This window comes from Muscardinus avellanarius (genome assembly GCF_963383645.1).
Source record: "Muscardinus avellanarius genome assembly, chromosome: 7".
Lineage (NCBI taxonomy): Eukaryota > Metazoa > Chordata > Mammalia > Rodentia > Gliridae > Muscardinus > Muscardinus avellanarius.
In genome coordinates this window covers 85,849,992-85,873,543 of record NC_137793.1, presented here as the reverse complement: position 1 = coordinate 85,873,543, position 23,552 = coordinate 85,849,992, and the positions used below count along the sequence as shown (strand labels likewise).

General features: G+C 45.1%; 1 protein-coding gene across 2 annotated transcripts in view; it reads right to left on the bottom strand.

The window, feature by feature from the left end:
* Nucleotides 1-17,664: 17,664 nt before the first annotated feature.
* Nucleotides 17,665-23,552, bottom strand: part of PIK3C2B (phosphatidylinositol-4-phosphate 3-kinase catalytic subunit type 2 beta) — a gene marked incomplete at both ends in the record, with an annotated part of 65,821 nt that continues 59,933 nt past the window's right edge. For both annotated transcript variants that reach the window (XM_080699074.1, XM_080699075.1), the window contains 5 exons: nucleotides 17,665-17,853; nucleotides 19,047-19,175; nucleotides 21,721-21,827; nucleotides 22,231-22,312; nucleotides 22,853-22,970. In XM_080699074.1, the coding sequence (XP_080555200.1) occupies nucleotides 17,665-17,853; nucleotides 19,047-19,175; nucleotides 21,721-21,827; nucleotides 22,231-22,312; nucleotides 22,853-22,970 (625 nt within the window). The remainder of the gene's footprint in view (nucleotides 17,854-19,046; nucleotides 19,176-21,720; nucleotides 21,828-22,230; nucleotides 22,313-22,852; nucleotides 22,971-23,552) is intronic.

Below are 23,552 nucleotides of genomic sequence, written 5' to 3'. Positions count from 1 at the left end.
TTAATTTATTGGTACTGGCGATTGTCTCTTAGCTACACCCAGCACTATCTTTTCAGTTTGGGTGTGTGTGGGGTGGGGAGAGGCAGTGACTGGGGATTGAACCCAATGGCATTCTACCTCAGAGCTACACCCGTACCCTATTTTTTTTTTTATTGGTCCTAAGAAGCTGAGGGCCTAAGTTGCTGAGGCTGGCCTCAAACTTGTGATCCTCCTGTCTCAGCCTCCCAAGTACTGGGATTACAGGCATGCGCTGCCATACTGGGGTTATTTTTATTTATTTATGTTTGTATAGTACTAGGGATTGAACCCAGGGGCATTCTACCTCTGAGCCACACCCCCAGCCCTATTTTACTTTATATTTAGAATTGGGGCCTCACTTGCTGAGGCTGGCCTCGAAATTGTGTTCCTTATGTCGCAGTTTCCCAAGTACTGGGATTATAGGCATGTGCCCACCACGCCAAGCTGACCTTTATCCTTTGGGTAAAAAAATTGGCTTGTAATTTTAATTGCTGTATTTGATTTGCTCTTGCGAGTTTGATCTTAAATCATTTCTTTATTTTTCCTGAAATATTTCCATAGCCCTGAAGTTAAGGGGTTACTACAGAGGAAGGATAGTAGTTATGAGAATTTGGGGTGCAGAAAACTATTTGGGGGGCCAAGGGGAGGCCAGCTACTTCTTGTGCTTTGTTGGGCCTATTCAAGGAACAGCTACGTCTAGGAAGTGAAGAGGCCCTCAGTTTCTATTGTCTACACCTTATTATCTATATCTGAAAATATTTACTTTCAGCCGGGCATGGTGCCCCACACCTGTGATCCCAGTACTTGGGAGGCTGAGGTATGATTGCAGGTTCCAAGCCAGCCTCAGCACCTTGGGAGGCTGTCAGCAATTTAGCAAGACCCTTTTTCCAAATAAAAAATAAATTGGCTGGCCGTGTCGCTTGGAGGTAGAATGCTCCTAGGTCGCCCAGGTTCAATCCCAGCACCACCGCAACAACAAAAAAATTAGTTTCTTAATCCTAAGAACTTTAGAAAGGTGTTTTAATGATAGGAGTCCGTTTTCATAATAAAAAAGAGATCCAAGTATGCAAATTAGTTTCTGGATGCCACAGTTTCTTCTGTTGAAAGTGAAGTTAATACTGTAATTCAGCAGATTGGTGAGAGAACAGGAGATTCCTAATACGGTGCCTAGCCCAGGCAGAGTGGCAGCACACACATTAGCTAATATTCTGATGTTGTTCTACTTTACAATCTTCAATTGTTCCACACTGCTGGCAAAATAGAAAGGCTCTATTCAGCCTGTCCTTCCAGGATACTTCTGTAACCTCCTACCGCTTCTCTTCACAAATGTTATACTCTAGAACATTGCACTTATCCGGGCTCCTGGTTTCCTGCCTTTCCCGGTGTCCTTTGTCAGCCAGGAAAGTCCTCACTTTTCCCTGTTATCTGTCTACTCGAGTTTCAAGGAACTCAGACGTCAACCTCTGCTTGAAGCCTTTGCTGACCTCAGAATCAACTGATCCCTGCCAGCACTTATACAATTATACTTTATTAGAGAGCGTAATACATTGCAATATACATTCCTGCAAAAGTTTGTTCCTACTGGCCTAAGATCTTCAAGTGATAGGGTTCCCAAAGTATGGTTTAGGCACTCTTGAGGCTCCTGTTCTGAAACCCTTTCAGGGGTTCCTTAAGGCCAAATACCTTTTTTCATAATAATTCTAAGCTTTTAGCCAGGTGTGGTGGAGCACACCTGTTTAAAAAAAAAATAACATGAGGTCCCAAGACCAAAAAATTTTAAAATGACTCATCTAATTAGTTGACTGGCACAAAACAGGTTTCCAATAATTGTTGAATGAATGGAAGGGAAAATATATATATATATGTGTGTGTGTGTATTTATATATATATGTATTTATATATATGTATATATGTATATATATATTTATTTGGTGGGGGGGGTGCTGGAGATCGAACCTAGGGCATTCTACCTCTGAGCTACAACCCCAGCTCTATTTAATTTTTAAATTTGAAACAGGGTCTCCTTAAGTTGCTGAGACTGTCCTCAAACCTGTGACCCTCCTATCTCAGCCTCCCAAGTACTGGGATTATAGGCATGTGTCACTCACCACACCCAGCAAGAAGTACTTTTTGTATTTTTTGTGTGAGGTACTGGGGATGGAACCCAGCCCTATTTTTTATTCTTTATTTGGAAACAGGGTCTCACTGAGTTGCAAAGGGCACCACTAAGTAGCTGAGGCTGGCCTGTCTCAGCCTCCCAAATGCTGGGATTACAAGCGTGCTCCACCACACCCGGCTGAGAAGTACTTTTAAATAATGCATCTTCTTTATGACCAATAAATTCCACTTTTTCACTGAGTGACACCACATGCCCTTAAAAACTAACTTGAAATTTGAATGGGCTTCTCTCCTATGTAGTCACTGTCTTCCTTACCTTAGAAGCTGTTCTAGAGGGGGAAAGGTACAATCACAAAGCATTTGAAAGCTGTAAGAATGTGTGACTTTGCCTTCTCAGTCTCACTGAAGGTGAAGGTTGAACCAGCCTGCGGCCAGCCAGGGCTGGAGGGAGGGCAGCTCTGTACACAGCGATAAGGCCATGTCGCCATGGCCCCGTGCAAGTTGGTGAAGACAGGAAGCCTTTGCACTGGCAAGCTGACTGGCACTTTGGCCGGATCAATGAAACCTCAATTCACACTGTGTTTATTTTAAAAGAAGTTTGCCAGGCCCAAGGTAAAAGATAGCTTTTCTTTTTCTTTTTTTTCTTTTTTTTTTCTTTTTCTTTTTTTGGTGGTACTGGGGTTCCTGGAAACCCTTCTACCTCCGGGCTACACTCCCAGACCTATTTTATATTTTTATTTGGAAACAGGGTCTCTTAAGCCAGCCTCCAAGGCTGGCTTCGAACCAGGGAGATCCTCCTGTCTTACCTCCCAAGCGCGGGGATTACAACCGTGCACCACCACGCCCGGCCTTACCTATTTTTCAAAGCTGGCACCACCTCCAAAATCTGATTTCCAAGTATCCCTCAACCTGTCTTTCCAGCTCACTTGCCCTGATGGCCCTATTAGCTGCTTAACCCCTCGGAGGCCACAGCCGCTGACTGCCATTGGCACTTTGTGGCCCATCCCCTCCTTCACTTCCTTCCTTGATCCAGTATTGAAACTGTCCCCTAGAGCCAGGCGTGGTGGCACACGCTTGTAATCCCCGTGCTTGGGAGACTGAGACAGGAGGATCGCACAGGTTCAAAGCCAGCCTCAGCTACTTAGTGAGGCTCTCAGCAACTTAGTGAGACCCTGTTTCCAAATAAAATATAAAATAGGTCTGAGGGTATAGCCCGGAGGTAGAAAAGCCCCTGGGTTCCACCCCCAGTACCACACACACAAATAAATAAATAAATAAATAAATAAATAACTGTCCCCTATAAAGACCCTTTTCTCCCTGGCCCCTCTCTACCGCAGCATTCTTCTCTGGCACCATTCCAGCCCTAAGTTAATTAAACCCAACTACACTCATTCCGTACCTGCACTCATGCTGTGAATCTCTGCTAGAGAAAATCACTCGGGCGTGCTTACGACCCACCTGCCAGTGATCGCTGATCTCATCAATGCCGGCACTCCTACCTCGGTTCCCCGATAACTCTGCTTTAACCACACTCTTTTTTTTTTTTTTTTTTTTTGAGGGTCTGGGGGTGGAACCCAGGGGCATTCAATCTCGGAGCTACACCCCCTGCCCAATTTTTTTATTCTTTATTTTGAAACAGGGTCGCACTAAGTTGCAGAGGGCCTCTCTAAGTAGCTGAGGCTGTCCGCGAACCGCGATCCTCCAGACTCAGCCTCCCAAGCGTGGGGATTACAAGCATGCGCCACCACACCCGGCTCACCCACACTCTTGAGTCTCACAATGCCTCCTCTTTCAGACTTCCGGTATCTCCCATAAACACACGTTCTTGGTTTAGGACCCCGCCTCATACTTCACTGAGAAAATAGATCCAATTATAACAGCCTCAGTTTTCCTCCACCAAATCCACCTGCATCTGAACCCACTAACTGAACCTTCAAGCTCAGCACAATCTAAGAAGCCTCCAGGCTTTCAGCCCTTTGGAATCTGCTTTCTGTTACCCTTTCTCTTCTATGACATACAAGTTTCTCCCTAATAGATCATTTACATTAATATAGTTTAATAACACCTATGTTTTTGTATGTATGCAGTGCTAAGGATTGAACTCAGGGGATGTTCTACCCCCAAGCCCCAGCCCCATCCCTATTTTATTTTTTATTTCGAAACAGGGTCTCACCAAGTTGCTGCGACTGATCTGGAACCTGTGATCCTCCTGTCTTGGCCTCTCAAGTTCTGGAATTACAGACAGGCGCCATCACTCCCGGCTTGAATGTGATCTCACTTAGAAATAAGTTCTTTGCAGATGAGGTCTTTAGGGTGGTCCCTCCTCCAATGTGGCAGCATTCTTATAGAGGGGAAGTGGACAGAGACACATGCACACACAGGGAGAATGCCAGATGAACAAGAAAATCGAGCCCAGGGTGATGTCTCTAGAAGCCAAGGGCGTCAGAGATCGCCAGCAAATACCTAGGAACTGGAAGGGAGGCCGAGAACAGACTCCTCTTGCAGACCTCAGGATAGATGAACCTTGTTGACCCCTTGGTATTGGACTCCGCACCTCTAGAGCTGCGAGACAATTCTGTTTGTTGAAGCCATTCAGTTTGTGGTGCTTTGTTAAGGCAGCCCCTAGGAAACTGACCGTAGTGTGTGAGTGTGTGTGTGTGTGTGTGTGTGTGTGTGTGTGTGTGTGTGTGGCAGTGGGGGGGGTACTGGGAATTTAACTCCGGAGTCTTCTGTCGTTGAGCTGCTTACACCCCCAACCTGCTCACCCTTCCTTCCTTCCTGAGGCTGGCTATGAAGCTGTGATCCTCCTATCCTCAGCCTCCCAAGCACTGGGATTACAGGTGTGTGCCACAACACCCAGCATGGCTCTTCTTCTAGAAGAAACTTCTAGGTGTATTGGTCCATGCCTGTAATCCCAATACTTGAGAGGCTGAGACAAGAGGATCACAGGTTCAAGGCCAGCCTTGGCAACTTAGTAGTACCGTTTCAAAATAAATCAAATAAAAAGGACTAGGGGTGTATCCTGGAGGTAGAATACTCTTGGGTTCAATTCCCAGTACCGCAGGGAAAAACAAAACCAAAAACTTGGTGCTGTGCATAATGATTCCAAAGGACTCTGAGGGGTCTGTGCCGAGCATGAGGGAAGCTAACATAACGTGGCACCCCACTGGAAACATGGGGAATTAAGAGGAAGAGCGTGCACCTGCTTCTACCTCTGCCTTCCCAGCTGGACTCTCTGCTGTCATTCAATACTACTTCCTCTAAAACAGTCCCTTCCCTCAGGTAATATGGCTGACACCCCAGGCCACCTGAGGAGTGATTTGGGGAGGTTGTTCTGGGGAAGAGAATCTGCTCAGAAATGGGTGCCAGAAAATATGGCAGTCAAGCAGGTGAGGTGGTGCTTGCCTGTAATCCCAGGATTTGGGAGGCAGGACAGGAGGATCGCAGGTTCAAGGCTAGCCTCAACAACTTAGTGAGACCCTGTTTCAAAATAAAAAATAAAATAAGGCTGGGGGTGTAGCTTGGAGATAGAATGCCCCTGTGTTCAATTCCCGGTATCACAGAAGAAAGGAAAGGAAAGAAAGAAAGAAAGAGGAAAGGAAGGGAGGGAAGGAGGGAGAAAGAGAAAAAAAGAAAGGGAGGGAGGGAGAGAGAGAGGAAGGAAGGAAGAAGGGGAAGGAAGAAAAGAAAGGAAGGAAGGAAGGAAAGAAGAAAGAAAGAAAGAAAGAAAGAAAGAAAGAAAGAAAGAAAGAAAGAAAGAAAGAAAGGGCGTGATGGAACATACTTGTAATCCCAGCATTCGGGAGGCTGAGACCAGAGGATTGCAGTTCGCAGACAGCCTCAGCTACTTAGTGAGGCCCTTTGCAACTTAGTGAGACCCTGTTTTGAAAAGAAAGAAAGAGAAAGAAAGAAAGAAAGAAAGAGGAAAATATGGCAATCATGCAGGTGAGGTGGCACTCTCCTGTAATCCCAGGACTTGGAAGGCTGAGACAAGAGGATTACAGGTTCGAGAACAGCCTCAGCAAGGCCATGTTTCAAAATTTAAAAAATTAGAGCCAGGAATTATGGTGCATGCTTGTAATTCTAGTACTTGGGAGGCTGAAATAGGAGGATTGCAGATTCACAGCCAGCCTTAGCAACTTAGTGAGGTCTTCTGCAACTTAGTGAGACCCTGTTTCAAGATAAAAAAATAAATAAAATAAAACAACTGGGGGTGCAGCTTGGAAGGTAGAATACCCCTGTGTTCAATCCCCAGTACTGCAAAAAATAAAAAATAGGAAATGTAAATAAAAATTACAAAGGACTGGGAGTATAGTCAGAGGTGTAATACCCCTGGGTTCAATCCCAGCACCAAAAATAAAATAAACAAAATTTGGTGAAGGAGGGGCATGGGAAGGTTTGTGAGGACGGCATCAGTTCATTGGTCACAATATGGTTTATTTATTTTTTTAATTTTTTTTCTTTTTTATTTATTATTATTATTATTATTATTATTATTATTATTATTAGTGGTGGTACTGGGGTTCCTGGAAGCCCTTCTAACTCCAGGCTACACTCCCAGACCTATTTTATATTTTTATTTGGAAACAGGGTCTCTTAAGCCAACGTGGCTGGCTTCGAACCTGTGTGATCCTCCTATCTCCGCCTCCCAAGCCCGGGGATGACAAGCATGCGCCACCACACCCTGCACAATATGGTTTATGGTGGTCTGATCATCTTCCTCCATTGTATGACAAATAAATAATGCTGGAAAATCCCCTAAATTGTAGGTTTCTCAAGCTATTATATCTGTCTTCCTTAAAGTACTTATTGGAAGGGTTAATTAACAATATACAAGGTAATTATAATTTTGGTTAACTATTTATTTATGTATTTATTTGTTTATGGTAATGGAGATTGGACCCAGGAGCATTCTGCCTCCAATCTGTACCCCCAGACCTATTTTTATTTATTATTTATTTTATTTATTTATTTTGGTGGTAGAACCCAGAGGCTTCCTACCTCTGGGCTATACTCCCAGACCTATTTTATATTTTATTTGAAAAACAGGGTCTCACTAAGTTGCTGAAAGCCTCACTAAGTAGCTAAGACTGGCTTCGAACCTGCGTGATCCTTCTGTCTCAGCCTCCAAGTGCTGGGATTACAAGCGTACACCACCACGCCCGGCTATTTATTTATTTTTATGGTGCTACGGATTGAACCCAGGAGCATTCTACCTCCGAACTACACCCCCAGACCCATTTTTTATTCTTTATTTTGAAACAGGGTCTCACTAAATTGCATAGGGTCTAAGTAGCTGAGGCTGGCTGTGAACCTGCAACCTCCCAAGTACTGGGATTATAAGCATGTGCCACCATGCCCAGCTTATTTTTATTTTTAAAACAGGGCTGCGGGGCGTGGTGGTGCATGCTTATAATCCCTGCGCTTGGGAGGTGGAGACAGGAGGATCACGCAGGTTGGAAGCCAGCGAGACCCTATTAAGAGACCCTATTTCCAAATAAAAATATTAAAAAATAGGTCTGGGAGTGTAGCCCAGAGGTCGAAGGGTTTCCAGGAACCCCAGTACCACCAAAAAAACAAAAAACAAAAACAACAAAATAGGATCTCACTAGGTTACTTGCTGAAGACTGTCCTTGAACCTGCAGTCCTCCCATCTCAGCCTCCTAAGTACTGGGATTATAGATCTGCACCACCACTCCTGGCTTTTGGTTAGTCTTAAGATTCTTCAGGCCTGACATGCATACCTGTCATCCCAATACTTGGGAGACTGAGATAAGAGGATCACAGGTTCAAAGCCAGCCTTGTAATTTAGCGGACCCTGTTTCCAAATAAAAAAGTCTGGGGATATAGCTTGGAGGTAGAGTGCCCTTGGGCTTAATCCCTAGTACCAAAAACAAAAACCCCCAAAACATAGCCGGGCGTGGTGGCGCACGCTTGTAATCCCCGCTCTTGGGAGGCTGAGACAGGAGGATCGCACAGGTTCGAAGCCAGCCTCAGCTACTTAGTGAGGCCCACAGCAACTTAGTGAGACCCTGTTTCCAAATAAAATAGAAAACAGAGCCGGGCGTGGTGGCGCACGCTTGTAATCCCCGCGCTTGGGAGGTGGAGACAGGAGGATCACGCAGGTTCGAAGCCAGCCGCGCTGGCGTAAGAGACCCTGTTTCCAAAAATAATAAAAAATAGGTCTGGGAGTGTAGCCTGGAGGTAGAAGGGCTTCCAGGAACCCCAGTACCACCAAAACAACAACAACAACAAAAAAAATTAGGAAATAGGTCTGGGAGTATAGCCTGGAGGTAGAAAGCCTCTGAGTTCCACCCCCCCAGTACCACAAAAAAAAAAAAAAAAAAAAAAAAAAACCCAAAAACATATTTTCCAGGAATTTGGGAACGGTAGGCCTGAGAGAGAACTGGCTTGGGGAGTGAAGGTCTGAGGAACTTGAGGACAAGTTTTCATGTTAAAGTTACATTTTCTTTGTCCTTCCATTATGTCTCCTTTTTATTTCTTTGGCTTCTTCTATCCTCTTGGCCATAACACGATTCACCTTCTTTCCTGTCATTTCAGTGACTGTCCTTCTCTCTCCTCCTCTAAGTACTGGTCTCAGTCCTCCCACAGTAACTTTTCCTGGCTTGTCTAACCCAGGTGAGCTCATCCAGTTTCACAGAATTAAACACCTAAACACTGATGGCCGCCATGTCAACCCTGCAGACTGAGCGCTCCCTGGAGCCTCAGATCCCATTCTACTGCTCCTCCCTCCACTTGAATACAGATCCATTAGGCCTCTCAGACTTACCACGATCAAAACAAAGTCTTCACTAGACCCCTTGCCAACTCTGAGCACATGCTCTACCCCTGAAATACATGTCCAGCCTCAACGTTCATCCTTAACTCTTTCCCTTTTGGGAACTGAACAGAAGAACCTTGCATATGCCAGGCAAGTGCTCTACCTGAGCTAAGCTCCCAGCCCCAGCACGTGCACGTGCATGCGCACACACGCACACCTTTTTTTTTTTTTTTTTTCCTTTTTGTTTTGCAGTACTGGTGGATGGAAACAGGCCCTCACACATGCTAGGGAAGTGCTCCACCATAGAGATATACTCTCAGCCTCAGAATGATTATTTATTTCTTTATTATTGTACTGGGTATTCAACCAAGGGACATTCTATCTCTGAGCTACACCCCCAGCTTTTTATTTTTTGTTTTGAAATAGGTCTCAATAGATTACTGAGGCTGTCCTTGAACCTGCAATCCTCCTTTTTCAGCCTCCCAAGAATTGGGGTTATAGGCATATGTCACCACACCTAGCTCAGAATGATCTTTTAAAGTAGAAATTTTGCCTGGTTGTAACCACACCTGTAATCCCGGCTACTCAGGAGACGTAGGTAGGAGGATGGCAAACTCAAAGCAAACCTCAACAACTTAGTGAGACCCTGTCTCAAAATAAGAAGTACTGGGAATATAGCTCAGGAGTTGAATGCTACAAAAATAAATAAATAAAAATAATTTTTTAAAGTTCAGTTCAAATAATCTCCTTGGTGAAGTCCAGTGTGCCCATCCCGCGTCTCCCCATCCTGTGTCTCCCCATCTTGCATCTCCCCAGCCATGTAGCACCATGACTGCCCTGTCTCTCAGCCTGTTGGAGGGTTGGTTCCAGGAGTTCCTGAAAATGCAAAAATCCATGGATGCTCAAGTCTTTTATATAAAATGGTGTTGTCATTGCACATAACCTATACACAGCCTTTATTTATTTTTTATTTGTGGTACTGAGGACTGAACCCAGGGGCATTCTACCTGAGCTACACCCCCAGACCTGTTTTATTTTTTACCTTGAAACAGGGCCTCACTACACTTCTAAGGCTGACTTCTAACCCAAGTTCCTCTAATCTCAGCCTCCCAAGTACTAGGATTACAAGCATGTATCACCACACATGACTACACACAGCCTTTAAATAACATTCTTTATTATTTTCTTGTAGTACTAGGGGTTGAACCCACAGGCCTTCTACCTCTGAACTACATTCCCAGCCCTTTTTATATTGAAAGAGGGTCTTGCTAGGTGTCTGAAAATCTCACTAAGGCTGCTCTTGAACCCACAATCCTCCTGTCTTAGCCTCCCAAGTACTGGGATTACAGGTGTGAGTCTCTACACCCAGTTAAATCACGTACTTTAAATCACCTCTAGCCGGGTGTGGCGGTGCACACTTATAATCCTTGTGCTTGGGAGGCTGAGACAGGAGGATCATTCAGGTTTGAAGCCAACCTCAGCTACTTAGTGAGGCTCTCAGCAAATTAGTGAGACCCTGTTTCCAAATAAAACATTAAAATAAGTCTGGGAGTATAGCCCGAAGGTAAAAAGGCCCTGGGTTCTACCCAGCACCACAAAAAAATAAAATAAAATAAAAATAAATAAATAAATCATCTTCAGATTACTTTTATTGCCTACTATAGTGTAAGTCAATGTTTTATTAATAATTGCTATACTGTGTAGTTAAGGACACGTGACAGAAAGGTACAGATGCAGGTTTTTATTTTATTCTATTTATGTAGTTAGTGGTTCTGGAGATTGAACCCAGGGGCATTCTACCTCTGGGCTTCACCCCCAGCCCTTTTTTATTTTTTGTTTTGAAACAGGGCCTTGCTAGGTTACTGAGAGTCTTGCTACACTGTTGAGGCTGGTAGATGTCCCTGGGTCCAGTCCCCAGTACCATAAAAACAAAACAAATCCTGTCTTATTTTTGCCCCTTAAAATTCCAGCAAATTCAGTAGCTTCATTTTTGCTCCCTCTTTGAGCCTGGAAAACCTGGCCTCCTGGGTTTCTGTTTCTCTTCGCCCTGGGCGCCCTCCTTCCCCCTCCCCAGTGGTCTCATTCTCATTCCTGTCCCTCTGGAGGTTCAGATTTCTACCCCATTTGGCCAAGAAGTATCCTTAACTGACAGTCTTGCCAGATTCAAGTCCTAACTTTTAAAAGATCTCCAGGGACTAGTCCAGAACAGCAGGAACACCCCAAAACCACTTAGAAAGAAAGCAGGGAAAGCCATGGGTCATGATGGACTCCTGTAATCCCTGAACCTGGCAGGCTGAGACAAGAGGAATGCAGGTTTGAGGCCAGCCTCAGCAACTTAGCGAGGGCCTTGGCAGCTTAGTGGGACCCTGGTTCAAAATAAAAAAATAAGCTGGGCATGGTGGTGCACGCTTGTAATGCCAACATTCAGGAGGCTGAGACAGGAGGATCGCAGTTTGTGGCCAGCCTCAGCTACTTAGTGAGATCCTTTGCAACTCAGTGAGACCCTGTTTCAAAAAAAAAAAAAAAAAAAAAAAAAAGAAAAGAAAAAGAATAAAATATACGGCTGGGTAGGATGCTCCTGTATTCCATCCCCAGTACCGCAAAAATAAAATAAAATTAAATTAAAAAGTAAAAAATAAAGGCCAGGCGAGGTGGTACATACCTGAAATCTCAATGCTTGGGAGGTTAAGACAGAAGAATAGCAGATTCAAAAAGCCTCAGCAACTTAGTGAGGCTCACTCACATCAACTTAGCAAGACCTTGTTTTCAAATAAAAAATAAAATAGGGCTGGGGGTGTAGCTCAAAGGTAGAATGCTCCTGGGTTCAATCCCTAGCACTCCCACACCCCTCACCCCCCCCCCCCACACACACACACACGCGGAACAGGTGACACTTTCTATTTTACTGTTGAAAAATCCCTTGGGAGCCACAGAAAATTCCCAACATGAAATATGATTCCCCACTGAGAATGTTAACAGCTTCTGGGTGAAACAGTTGAACAAAGGTCACATCACCTGCACCCTTCGCCCAGGGCTTACTTCTCAGCTACAAGTCTGCTTTCAGACGTTGATAGTTGACAGGTCCCTCAAGAAGTTCTGTTTCTTCCTGTATAAAGTGGTGTTGGTTACATATCACTAGGCAGTATACTTCTTAAATTCAGAAAATTGAGGTGGGTGTGGCAGAGCACACCTGTAATCTCAGCATTTGGGAAGCTGAGACAGGAAGATCAGAGGTTCAAAACTAGCCTTAGCAACTCCACAAGATTCTCAACCTAGGGAGACCCTATTTCAAAAGAAAAAAGAAAAAAAAAAAAAGGACTAGGGGTGTAGATCAGAGGTAGAATGTCCAGGGTTCAATCCTTAATACCAAAAATAAAATCAAAATCAGATTATTGTCTTATTTCTGTAACCCCCAGGTGGCACTTGCTACAGAACCCACTGCACAATTTCAGAAGCTTCCTCCAAAGTGAATTCTTTGTGAATGAAGGCATACCACCACGGAGCACTGGTACATAAAACAAACGTTTGCTGACAGACTGAATGAGTCAGATCTACTTCCCAAAGTGGCTGTAATAAAAGTCAGCTTGTCTGCCTTTATAGGAAATGCAGCTTGCTTCTTTTCCAACTATTTGCTTTTTAGAGTGGTATTCCTTTCCACTGGCTTACTAGACTGCAGTGGAGTCATCTCAATAATGGTTGTTTATTTGAAAACCAACAAGGAGCCATCACTAAACAGCAATAACACAAAATAGATGGGCCAGTGAGTGGGTTTTTATCTTATTCGTGTCTGGGTGACTTCTCAGTGGTCTAGAAATTTCTCAAAGTTCTAGCCAACAAGTACTGGATGGGGAATTTCAGCTGATATAAGAATGATAGTTTTGTTTGCATGCAGATAGAGATGTAGAAGAAACGAATTCCTCAAAAGCATTTTTTTCTTTCCAAGAAAACAAAAATCCTCCAAAAGATTTTTTAAATAAAGCGTTAGCTTCTACAAAAAAAAAAAAAAAATGGTATCATGTACATTAGGTCTTTTTTTTTTTTTTTTAGTGGTACTAGGGGTGGAACCCAGAGGCTTTCTACCTCCGGACTATACTCCCAGACCTATTTTATATTTTATTTGGAAACAGGGTCTCACTAAGTAGCTGAGGCTGGCTTCGAACCTGTGCGATCCTCCTGTCTCAGCCTCCCAAGCGCAGGGATTACAAGCGTGCGCTGTCGAAAGCCAGCTAGTCCAATGGGGCGCGAGTTTGCTCGGTCGAGGGTCTCAGTAAAGGTGGGGAAGGATAGAGTGATTTTACCACAGATTTTTATCTTTGGCGGTTCTTTCCTAGGAAAATAATCCTATGATCAGCACTTTAAAAAGAACCTGACATGGATCGATGCTTCTTGTGCAATCGAACACTTTATTTTGGACACAAGATTTTTTATATATTCCCCTCTCCCAGTGAATTTCTAGTAAAAAGAAGGGCAAAACACCCAAGGTACAAAAGAGAAATACACATGCAAATTACCAACCCTGAACAAGACAAAAGTAAGGCATGGGATATCCCAGGTCTTTTTGATTGAAATCAGTCCCATTATCTCAGGTGGGTCTTGTGCTCTGGAGCCCAGCCCCTTCTGACCTTGCAGCTGCAGAGGCTTCTATTTGGCTAAAAGTCACACCCAAAATCACTTGAAGAGTCCAGTGTTTTTTAAGAGTTTTCTTTAACCCTTTCGGAGCTCTCATTCCTAGGGCTTAGTCCAATGTCCTCCTTTATATATAATGGGGGACGAAGTCTGAGATTCCAGCTTTCATATAGTTATCGTAAGGAAAATCCGTGTTCCTTTTTGATGATTTAAGGAACTTCGATGAATGTCTGCTGGATTTTGTCTGCAATACTATCCGCTGTCTGAAAACTTAAACAAACTCATGACACAGTTTAGCAGGTAAACACCAAGAAATAACATGAGGTCTTTAGATTTAGTTGTCAGATATATTTCTCTAGCAGCTGAGCATTTTTCCTCTTTTAATAATCCATATTCCTATCACTAACCCTCTGCAACTTTCTTTTCTTTTCTGATTACCCTAATTCTCTCTTTCCCATTCGGGCCAATCTTAGGATAAGCTCTTCTTCATACAAAAATACTTTCTCATTCTCACCATATTCTCTTTCTTTCACCTTTACACATCTATTTTATCTGTCCTTTGTTTTGACATAGCTATTTTTAACCAGGTGGTGTCGCTGTATTGAAGGTCAAAGGTGGACTGGAATGCTGCTTCTAATTACCATTTGAACAAGGCTCATCTAATTACCATTTGAGCAAGGCTGAAAGTTTACTGGAAGGATTATTTTACATGAATTCAATTTCTTTCGCCACCGTCCTAATCTTTTTCCCACCGGAGCAATTTCATGTGGAAAGTTAAAAGAATCATTACTAAAAGAATAATAGTTATGAAAGAATATCTAAGAGTGGAGGAGTTTTTTGGCCAGAGACGATGCCCTCTCTCGGGGCTAATCGCCGATGACTACATGGATTCTCACACATGTAGATGCCGAGATGGAGTGGGCAGCAAAGTCTTGGCAGTGCGCCACCACGCCCGGCTGATATCATGTACATTAAAACACACTGAGAACTATCAAATATTATGCCAAGTGAGGGGCTGTATTATATAGTGCCTAGGAGAGCTAACCTCAGGTTTGGAGTCAAATCAGGGTTCAAATTCCAAGATCTGCCTGGCTATGTGCCCATAGGCAGATTCATCTCTCTGAGCTTCAGTGTCTTCATCTGAAAAATAAAGGTAATACTCACTTGATACAGTTATTCTGAGGCTAGATTCAGTTGACAAATGTAAGACTGCAGGATACTAGGGGATATAAATGTTACTGTTTGTTATGGTCCAGAGACACTCATGTGCTGGTAATACATCAAGGTTGAAAGGTGGGATGTGGTTGGAGGAGGCAGGTCACTCGGACTACACTGGTCCCTGGCCCCCTCCTCTCCCTCTTTCTCTCTCTGCTTGTGGCTCCCACGGGTTGGGCATCTTCCCTTCACCATGCCTGGCTGCCATGATGTTTCTGCCTTAGAGCTGGCCAACTGTGGACTGAGCCTCTGAAACCAGGAGTCCAAATAAACTGTTCCTCCTCGATCTCATCAGGCATTTTGGTGATCGTGACTCAAAAGCTAATTAAAACACGATTCATCTTCATACATCAGATACTCTAAACATTTACACATCAGCCGGGCGTGGTGGCGCAGCTTGTAATCCCCACGCTTGGGAGGCGGAGACAGGAGGATTGCGCGGGTTCGAAGCCAGCCTCAGCTACTGAGTGAGGCTCTCAGCAACTTGGTGAGACCCTGTTTTCAAATAAAATATAAAAAAGGTCTGGGAGTATAGTCAGAGGTAGAAAGCCTCTGGGTTCCACCCCCAGTACCATCAAAATAAATAAATAAGTAAAAAAAAATATTTACACATCAATCTTTAAAATCATAGTTTTGTTTTTCTCAAATGTCATTTATTAGAAAATACAATTCCAGAGAAAGTAGAAGATCCAAGGGGCTTGGAAGTGGGTACAGTACACAGACCTCTTTAAATCAGGAGCACAGAGGGTCAAAATAAAATGAGCTACAGGCAAAAGGCCAGTAACACATTTATGGTCCATACATCTAGAACATTCCACCCCTTCCCCACTCTCCCGGCCCCTCCCCTCAGAAGCCAGCTTTATCCTTGATAATTTCAAAGAAAAATTCAAACTTCCTTGACTTGATGCCCTGTGGCTTCATTGAACGGAGCTTCTTCCTTCCTCAGTAATGGAATAAGTCAGCAAAAAAGAGAATTTCTGACCCTTGTCGCTGGGGAGGATGCTGGTAGGGAAGAGTCTACAAAACTTCTCCTGGTCACACATGGGACACATTTAGCCAACAGTGGTTTATTTTTTATTTTATTTTATTTTTTGTGGCACTGGGGTTCCTGGAAACCCTTCTACCTTTGGGCTACACTCCCAGACCTATTTTTATACTTTTTTAAAAATTTGGAAACAGGGTCTCTTTTAAAACAGCACAGCTGGCTTCCAACCTGCACGATCCTCCTGTCTCCGCCTCCCAAGCGTGGGGATTACAAGCGTGCGCCACCATGCCCGGCTGCCAATAGTGGTTTAAAAAGTTAATATTGAATTAAAAGTCTCTCTCACTTTTTGGGGGAGGTGGGTACTGGGGAACCTAGGGACATTTTACCTCTGAGCTATACTCCCAGCCCTTTTTTTTTTTCTTTTTGGAAACGGGGGTCTAAGTTGCCGAGGCTCGCGGTGAACCTGCATGTGATCCTCCTGTCTTAACCTCCCAAGCACTGAGATTACTGGCATTCACCCAACTTCCTTTTTTTTCTTTTCCTTTTTTCTTTTTCTTTTAAGGAAGACAACCCTTTAGAGAGAAATAGCAAGAGTGAATTTTAAAGCCATATGGTAGGGAATAGAGTATGAGGAGATAAGAGCCCATGTCTCCTTTCCAGCTCCTGAGATCCGCTCCAGGGTAGTAATCCTTGCTCCACTTCAGCTTCCTCCGGACCAAAAAAACCCACTGGGAACAACAAGAGTGTTGCCAGGACCCCCAACCCCGTGCCCCTTTGCCCCAGACTGGGCATCCCTTTGGCTCCAGATTAAATAGATTTATGGCCCCACAGAATGAGGGAAATTCTTAGAAAAAGAGTGACAGAAACGGAGTTTGGGAGAGAATTGGCATAACTAAAAAAAAGTGGAGGGAGGTGGGGAATGCTTTCCAGAAACTACTGAACAGGCAGCCACAGACAGCCCCAGTTGCCTAGAGGCCCCAGTCCAGGGCCATGATGCCCTTGGGTGGATCGAAATCACGGCATTTCATACCCCCAGAAAAGTTAATGAGAAAGAGGCTAGGGGGAGCACCCCAGCGTATCCACAGGGGCTGGATGGCCCAGAGGGAGAAGGGAATGGAGGGTAGGGAGCAGAAGACAGGATTCAGGCCAAGCCGAGAGGAAGAACTCTCCCTTAAAGAGCACGGGTCCCTGAACACAAGTCCTTGGCGGAGCCCTATGCGGAAGGCCTTTCCTTACACACCGAGGCATCTCGTGGCTCTCCTTTGGAGGCAAAATCAGAACAGCCCTGTGGTGCTGCTGGAGGGCTCAGTCCACTCCCAGGCCCTCTCCGCTGGCCGCCTTTGGAGGCAGGGCTCTGACCGAGCCCCACTGGGCCCCTCCCCAGCTAATTCCTATAGCTAGAAAACAAAACTCAAAACAATTCCTAGGGGAAAGTCCAATAAGAACCTTAGTCATACAAAAAGTCCCAACAGTCTTGTCTCTTGCCTTCTGAGGCATAGGTCCGTCCCTTCTCGCGAGGCTTCCTGTCCCAGTTAGGACAACATTACTATTTCATTTTTTAAAAATAAAAATAAAGATATCCGCCCACCCTCCCCTCCAATGCTACTTCCGACAGCCCACCCCGCACACACCCCAAACCAGGCTTTTGTTCCCTTGACACAAGGTAAACTTAAAACTTTGCTGCAATCTCCCAGTCCCGAGGGGCTGCGCAGCACACAACCAACTCAAGTTCAGTCTGTCGAGGAAGGGGCAGCAGAGGACCCACTCTCCCTGCCGCCGCTCTGAAGGCCAGGTCCACCTGGACCATACCGGAGCCCGATGAGGGCCTGCCTCTTCCCCAGGAAAAGAGCCTGCGGCTGGGCAGAGTGCGCAGCCCCAGCTCGCCCGCCAGCTGGAGGTCCTGGGCCGTGTTCCTGTTCAGCTACAAGGTCCCCTGACTGCGAGACCCCAGCGCGAACCAGCCCGTCTTCTCCTGAGTCAGGTCCAGCTCGCGCAGGCGGATGTGCACCTCCCCAAGGAGGACGTTCTCCCAGAATCCCTGCTCGCTCAGCACGCTCAGCTGGAGCTCTCGCTGCTGCAGGTCTCCCTTGGGGATCCCATCGTACACCAACTGCAGACAAGGGGGAGAGAGGGACGTGGTAAGAGAGGGAGGTGAAGAGTTCACAGGCACATGGGCTCTGTGGTGGTTTGATGGCTTCCTCTCTCCCACCCTGCAGAGTCCAAGGAGCACAGAGGCACCCAGCATCCAAGAGGCTTCAAGAACTTTGTTCTCCGCTCAGAGTTCAAACAGGTGGGACTTTTTTTTTTTTTTTGGTGCTACCTTCATTTACAACACAGAAAGGGCAGACTCTGCCTGCCGGCTGCATTAGCCAGGCTTCACCTTTAGAATTCCAACCCTACGAGTCAGAAAGCTGGCTTATTGTACGTGTGTTTGTTTTGTTTTGTTTGTGGTACTGGGGATTGAATTCAGAAGCACTGTACCACTGAGTTCTAACCCTCCTGCCTTTATTTATTTATTTTAGTACTGTGGTACTGGGGATGGAACACAGGGGTATTCTACCTCCAAGCTATACCCCCAGCCCTATTTTTTTTATTCTTTATTCTGAAGCAAGGTCTCACCAAGTTGTACAGGGCCTGACTAAGTAACTGAGGCCGACCCAAACCTGTGATCCTCCTGTCTCAGTTTCCCAAGTACTGGGATCATAAGTGTGTGCCTGCTGGCCTGCCCCCTTTTTTTTTTTTTTTTTTTTTTTTTTGGAGACAGGATCTCACTAAGTTGATCTTGAACCTGGGATCTCCCTGCATCAGCCTCCCAACACTAGGATTACAGGAATGCACCACCTCACCCAGCAGAAAGGGAGAGACAGTAAATCTCTCTAGGCTTTCTAAGTATAAGTATGCCAAAACAACTCAAGCCTGACATATTCCATGAAAGCAGACATTGGCAAAATACCTAAATCAGCAATTATAGCACATTTCAATATAACTTTTTTTTTTTTCTTGGAACTGGGGATTGAACCCAAGAGCATTCTACCTCCAGGCTACACTTTCAGCCATGTGTGTGTGTCTGTGTGTCTGTGTGTGTGTTACTCAGGATTGAACCCAGGGGCATTCTACCTCTGACCTACATCCCAAGCCCTTTTTATTTTAAAATTTGAAACAGGGTCTTGCTTAGTTACTGAGGCTGGCCTTGAACTTATGATCCTCCTGCCTCGGCCTCCTACTGGCATGTGCCACCGCACCTGATCCTCTATTAGAACAGCCATAATTTGCCAAACCTTCCCCCCCAAGTTCTCCACACACCATCTCATTGTAGGTAGGGTTGCAGGTTTTCCGAGCCACTTTGGTTTTTCTCTTAGTGGTTTTCTGAGGGTCAGGAAGGAGGTAAATCTTCACATATGGGTCAGGATCATTCCCATCCTGGAGCAGTTGCTGCAACAGAATGAAAATGAAAAAAAAAAAAAAAAGATGATTATTACAGCCTCTTTCTCTCTGTCACAATTCCTTTGATCATACCTGAGTCAGATTCTCCTCTCCCACACCTGGCTTCCTGCGGTGTCACCTAATTTGTCTGCTTCCCAGCTCACTCCATTCTGATAAAAATATCTACTGTGATTATGTTAGGTATCCTACTAAAACATCAATCAGATCATCTATTATACCAAGTCTATATTTATTTTTGTGGGTGTGGTACTGGGGATTGAACCAGGGACAGTTTGCCTCTGAGTTAAACCCCAGTCTTTTTATTATTTTATTATTATTATTCTGTGGTACTAGGGATGGAACCCAAGAGCATTCTACTTCCAAGCTATACTCCTAACTCTTTTTGTTTTGTTTTGAAACAAGATCTCATTACATTGCTGAGAATCTCACTGTTTGCTGAGGCTAGCCTCAAACTTGTGGTCCTCCTATCTTAGCACAAGTCCTGGGATTATAATTATATGCCACCACACTCCGCTCATTTTTTATTTTGAAACAGTGTATAACTAAGGTACATGCTGGCCTTGAACCCATGATCCTCCTGTCTCAGACTCCTAAATACTGGGGTTACAGGTGTGAGCCACCACACTAGCTGACACTAAGCCTATACATTTTATCTAAATGCGCAGGGCATCCCATAATGTGGTCCGTTTTGAGTGATCATTACCTGCTCACCCCCCAACTCCAGCATCTCCTGCCATGCTGTTTTGTAATTTGGTCCATTCAACCACTAAGGGGTGGAGCTATGAGTCAGAGAGATTAAATCCTTATTCAAGGTCAGCCAGCTAGTGATTCACCCATATCATTTCTCTGTGTGTGTGTGTGTGTGTGTGTGTGTGTGTGTGTGTGTGTGTGTGATAGAGAGATAGAGAGATAGAGAGATAGAGAGATAGATAGAGAGAGAGAGAGAGAGAGAGAGAGAGAGGGAGATTGAGATTGAACTCAGGGCTTTGAGCATGCTAAGCATGTGCTTATCACTGAGCTAACAACCCCCCTTCCAGCTGATCCTTTTATAGCTGAAGCCAGATCATGTCACATCTCTGCCCAAAGCTCTTCAACAAATCCCATCTCATTCAGGGTAGAAGCCAGGGTCCTTAGCGTGGGCCGGCCAGGCTCTTGTCCAGCAGGCTCTTGTCCACCATGCCTTCTCCAACCTCACCATCTTCTCCTCTGACCTGTGCACATCAGCTTCACCACTGGGCCATGCAGGCTCCCCAGGCTGCCCAGTCGGGGCTGGAGGTTATACATTCTCTCCCAGACGCAAGGCTCCCTCTCTCAGTTCCTTTCATCTTTGCTAAGACATTTCTTGTCAATGGCACCTTCTAAGACAGCGCCAAGTACATTGCCAGTAACCTAATTCTACTCTGGATTCCGTCCCTGCTTTGTGTCTTGCTTAGCTCTTACCACTACTGTATTTATTTTATTTTATTTTATTTTTGTTCTGGGGATTGAACCCAAGGGCTTTCTGTCTTTGAGCTACACCCCCAGGCTTATTTCATTTTGAAACATGTCTCACTAAGTTCCGAGGGTCCTTACTAAGTTGCTGAGGCTGGCTGCAACTCTGTGATCTTCCTAGCTCAGCCTCCACAGTACTGGGATTACAAGCATATACTACCATGTCCAGCCTCTTACCACTACCATACATGCCATCTATTTCATTTGTCTGTTCATCTGTCCCTCTTTTAGAATATAAGCTCCCTGGGAGCAGAATTTTGTCAAATTTCCTCCCCTCTTCCCTTCCCCGCCCCCTCCCTTCCCTTTCTTTCTTTTCTTCCTTTCTTTCTTTTCTTCCTTCCTTTCTTTCTTTCTTTCTTTCTTTCTTTCTTTCTTTCTTTCTTTCTTCTTTCCTTTCTTTTAATTTCCTTTCTTGTGCTGGAGATTGAACTCAGAGGTATTATTCAAGCTATACCCTCAACCCTTTATATTTTTTGTTTTGAAACTGAGTCTCACTAGATTCCTGAGGCTGGTCTTGAACCTGCAATTCTCCTATCTCAGCCTCCCAAGTACTGGGATTATAGGCGTGTGCCACCACACTGGCTCTTCCCTTTCCCTTTCATTCATAATGTTCTTAGGATCTGTAACAAAAATTTAGTCATTACATACTGCCTTGATTATATCTGTAGAGTGTCAAGTATCTGGCTGTCTTACTACCATAATAAGATAACAAGTCCCTTGGGCTTTTCCTTTATAATAACTGCCATAATTACCATAACAATAAAAATATTCCAAAAGGTAAATGTTCTCCATGCATTATCTCATTTAATCCCTATGGATAGGTACTAACATTATCCCCCTCATAAGAAGGCTCAGAGTCCTGGCAAGCACCCGCGTCCTGAACTGCCTGGTCATTCTATGAGTCTGGCACGGCAGGCCCATTGTGGATGCTCAGCAAACCTTTGTTCATACTCTTATGACATTGGGGTAGAGGAGGTCTGACTAGTCCAAAAAGTACCAGAAGAAGGATAACAAACCAAAGGAAGGCTGGGGGTGCACTTACCAGGCCCCGAATGTGCATCACCATGATGAAGAGTTTGTTGTTTTTGTAAGAGATGGATAGCTTCACCTCCCCTCCCACCTTCCCGATAGGCCGTGCCCACGTGCCATCTGCAGGGACAAAGGAAACCAAGAAAGGTCGACAGGTCAGCTGTGCCCCTGGCTGATGCCAGGCAGATGTTTCTGCTTTCTTTCTCAACCCCTGGTCCCAGTCCCTCCACGTCAGGTTTCTGGTCTCCATGGGACATCTACAGAAGTGGGATGTGGAACATGATTCACAGCTGGATTGGAGAGGGTCTCCCCAACATGAGGTGGTAATCACTAGCCAAACATCCACCCTCTGGGCAACCGGCCAAGGAGCTTTAGACCCACAGTCTGAGTAGGAAGACAGACCATAGCCAGTAAGAAAAAGGCCAGCAGACACACCAGGAAAGAGCCTGGGGAAAAGCTGGGGACAGGAGAAGTGACCCTCGGGCTCCCAGGCTGGGGGGACATGTCTGGGCAGGTACTGTACCTGAGGACTTAGGAGCCGGGCTGGTGCCCGCAGCCTTCTCGTCCCGGGGCAGGGGGTGAAAGAAGGTATATACCAGATCACACTGGAACAGAATCAGAAAATGGCCATTCTTCAGTAAGACAACAGCCCGGTAGAGAAGGAAGGACTCCAGGTGAAAAGAGACGAGTGGAACACGACAACAGAGTGTGCTATGTTCTTGTTTGGATGGTGGCGCCAACAAAACAAACGTAAAAAGAATTTGGAGGCAATAGGAAAATGTTCACTATGGGCTCTGTACTGGGTGATGCCATGCCACTACAGTTGTGTTAGAATACCTTTTTATTTTTTAGAGAGACACAGTATTTAAAGGTTCAATATCACGATGTCTGTAATTTGCTTCCTGATAAAAATAGATGAAGCAAACACAGAAAAATATAGGAACCAATGGATGATAAGTGATGGATGTATAGGAACGAATTATATTGTCTCTACTTTTCTGTAAGTTCACAGTTTTCATATTAAGCCAGGTGTGGTGGCACACACCTGTGATTCCAGTACTGGGGACGCTGAGATAGGAGGATCCCAGGTTCGAGACCCTCTCGCCCTAGACACACACACCCCCGGGACAGAGGAGCAGACCCACCTCGACCACCTCGGGCGCCGCGTGGATCAAGTGCCAGATGTAGCGGTTTAGCTCTTCCCTGCGGCGCTCGGCCACCGCCTCTCCCCTGGAGCGGCCTATCACGAAGCGACTGGGGAAGCTGACCAGGCGGGTGGGCCGCAGGGGTTAGAAGGGGAAAGAAAATGAGGCCAGGGCTTTATTTTGTCCGTCCGCACTTCTGGCAATCTGACATTTATTTCCAGGGTCCCTCCCTCCACTCTTGACTCCTCCCTGGCTCCCTAGTCTGTGCCCAGATACAGGCTCTAGCCCAGCACACTTTCAAGGACCAGATAAGAGTCAGAGTCCTGTGGCTCCTAAGAAGAGCCTCTAGGGCATGGGAGAGAGATTCCTATCTCTGGTTGGTATAAAAATTCTTTCAGAAAAGTTTTTTAAATTTTTTGTAAAAAAAATACACAGGATGTAAAATTGAGCATTTTAACCACTTTATTTATTCATTTATTTATTTATTTATTTTTGTGGTAGTGAGGGTGGAACACAGGGTTTTTTTTTTTTACCTCAGGGCTATACTTCCAGACCTATTTTATATTTTATTTGGAAACAGGGTCTCACTAAGTTGCTGACAGCCTCACTCAGTAGCTGAGGCTGGCTTCGAACCTGCGCGATCCTCCTGTCTCAGCCTCTCAAGCGCTGGGATTATAAGCGTGACCACGCCCAACCTAAC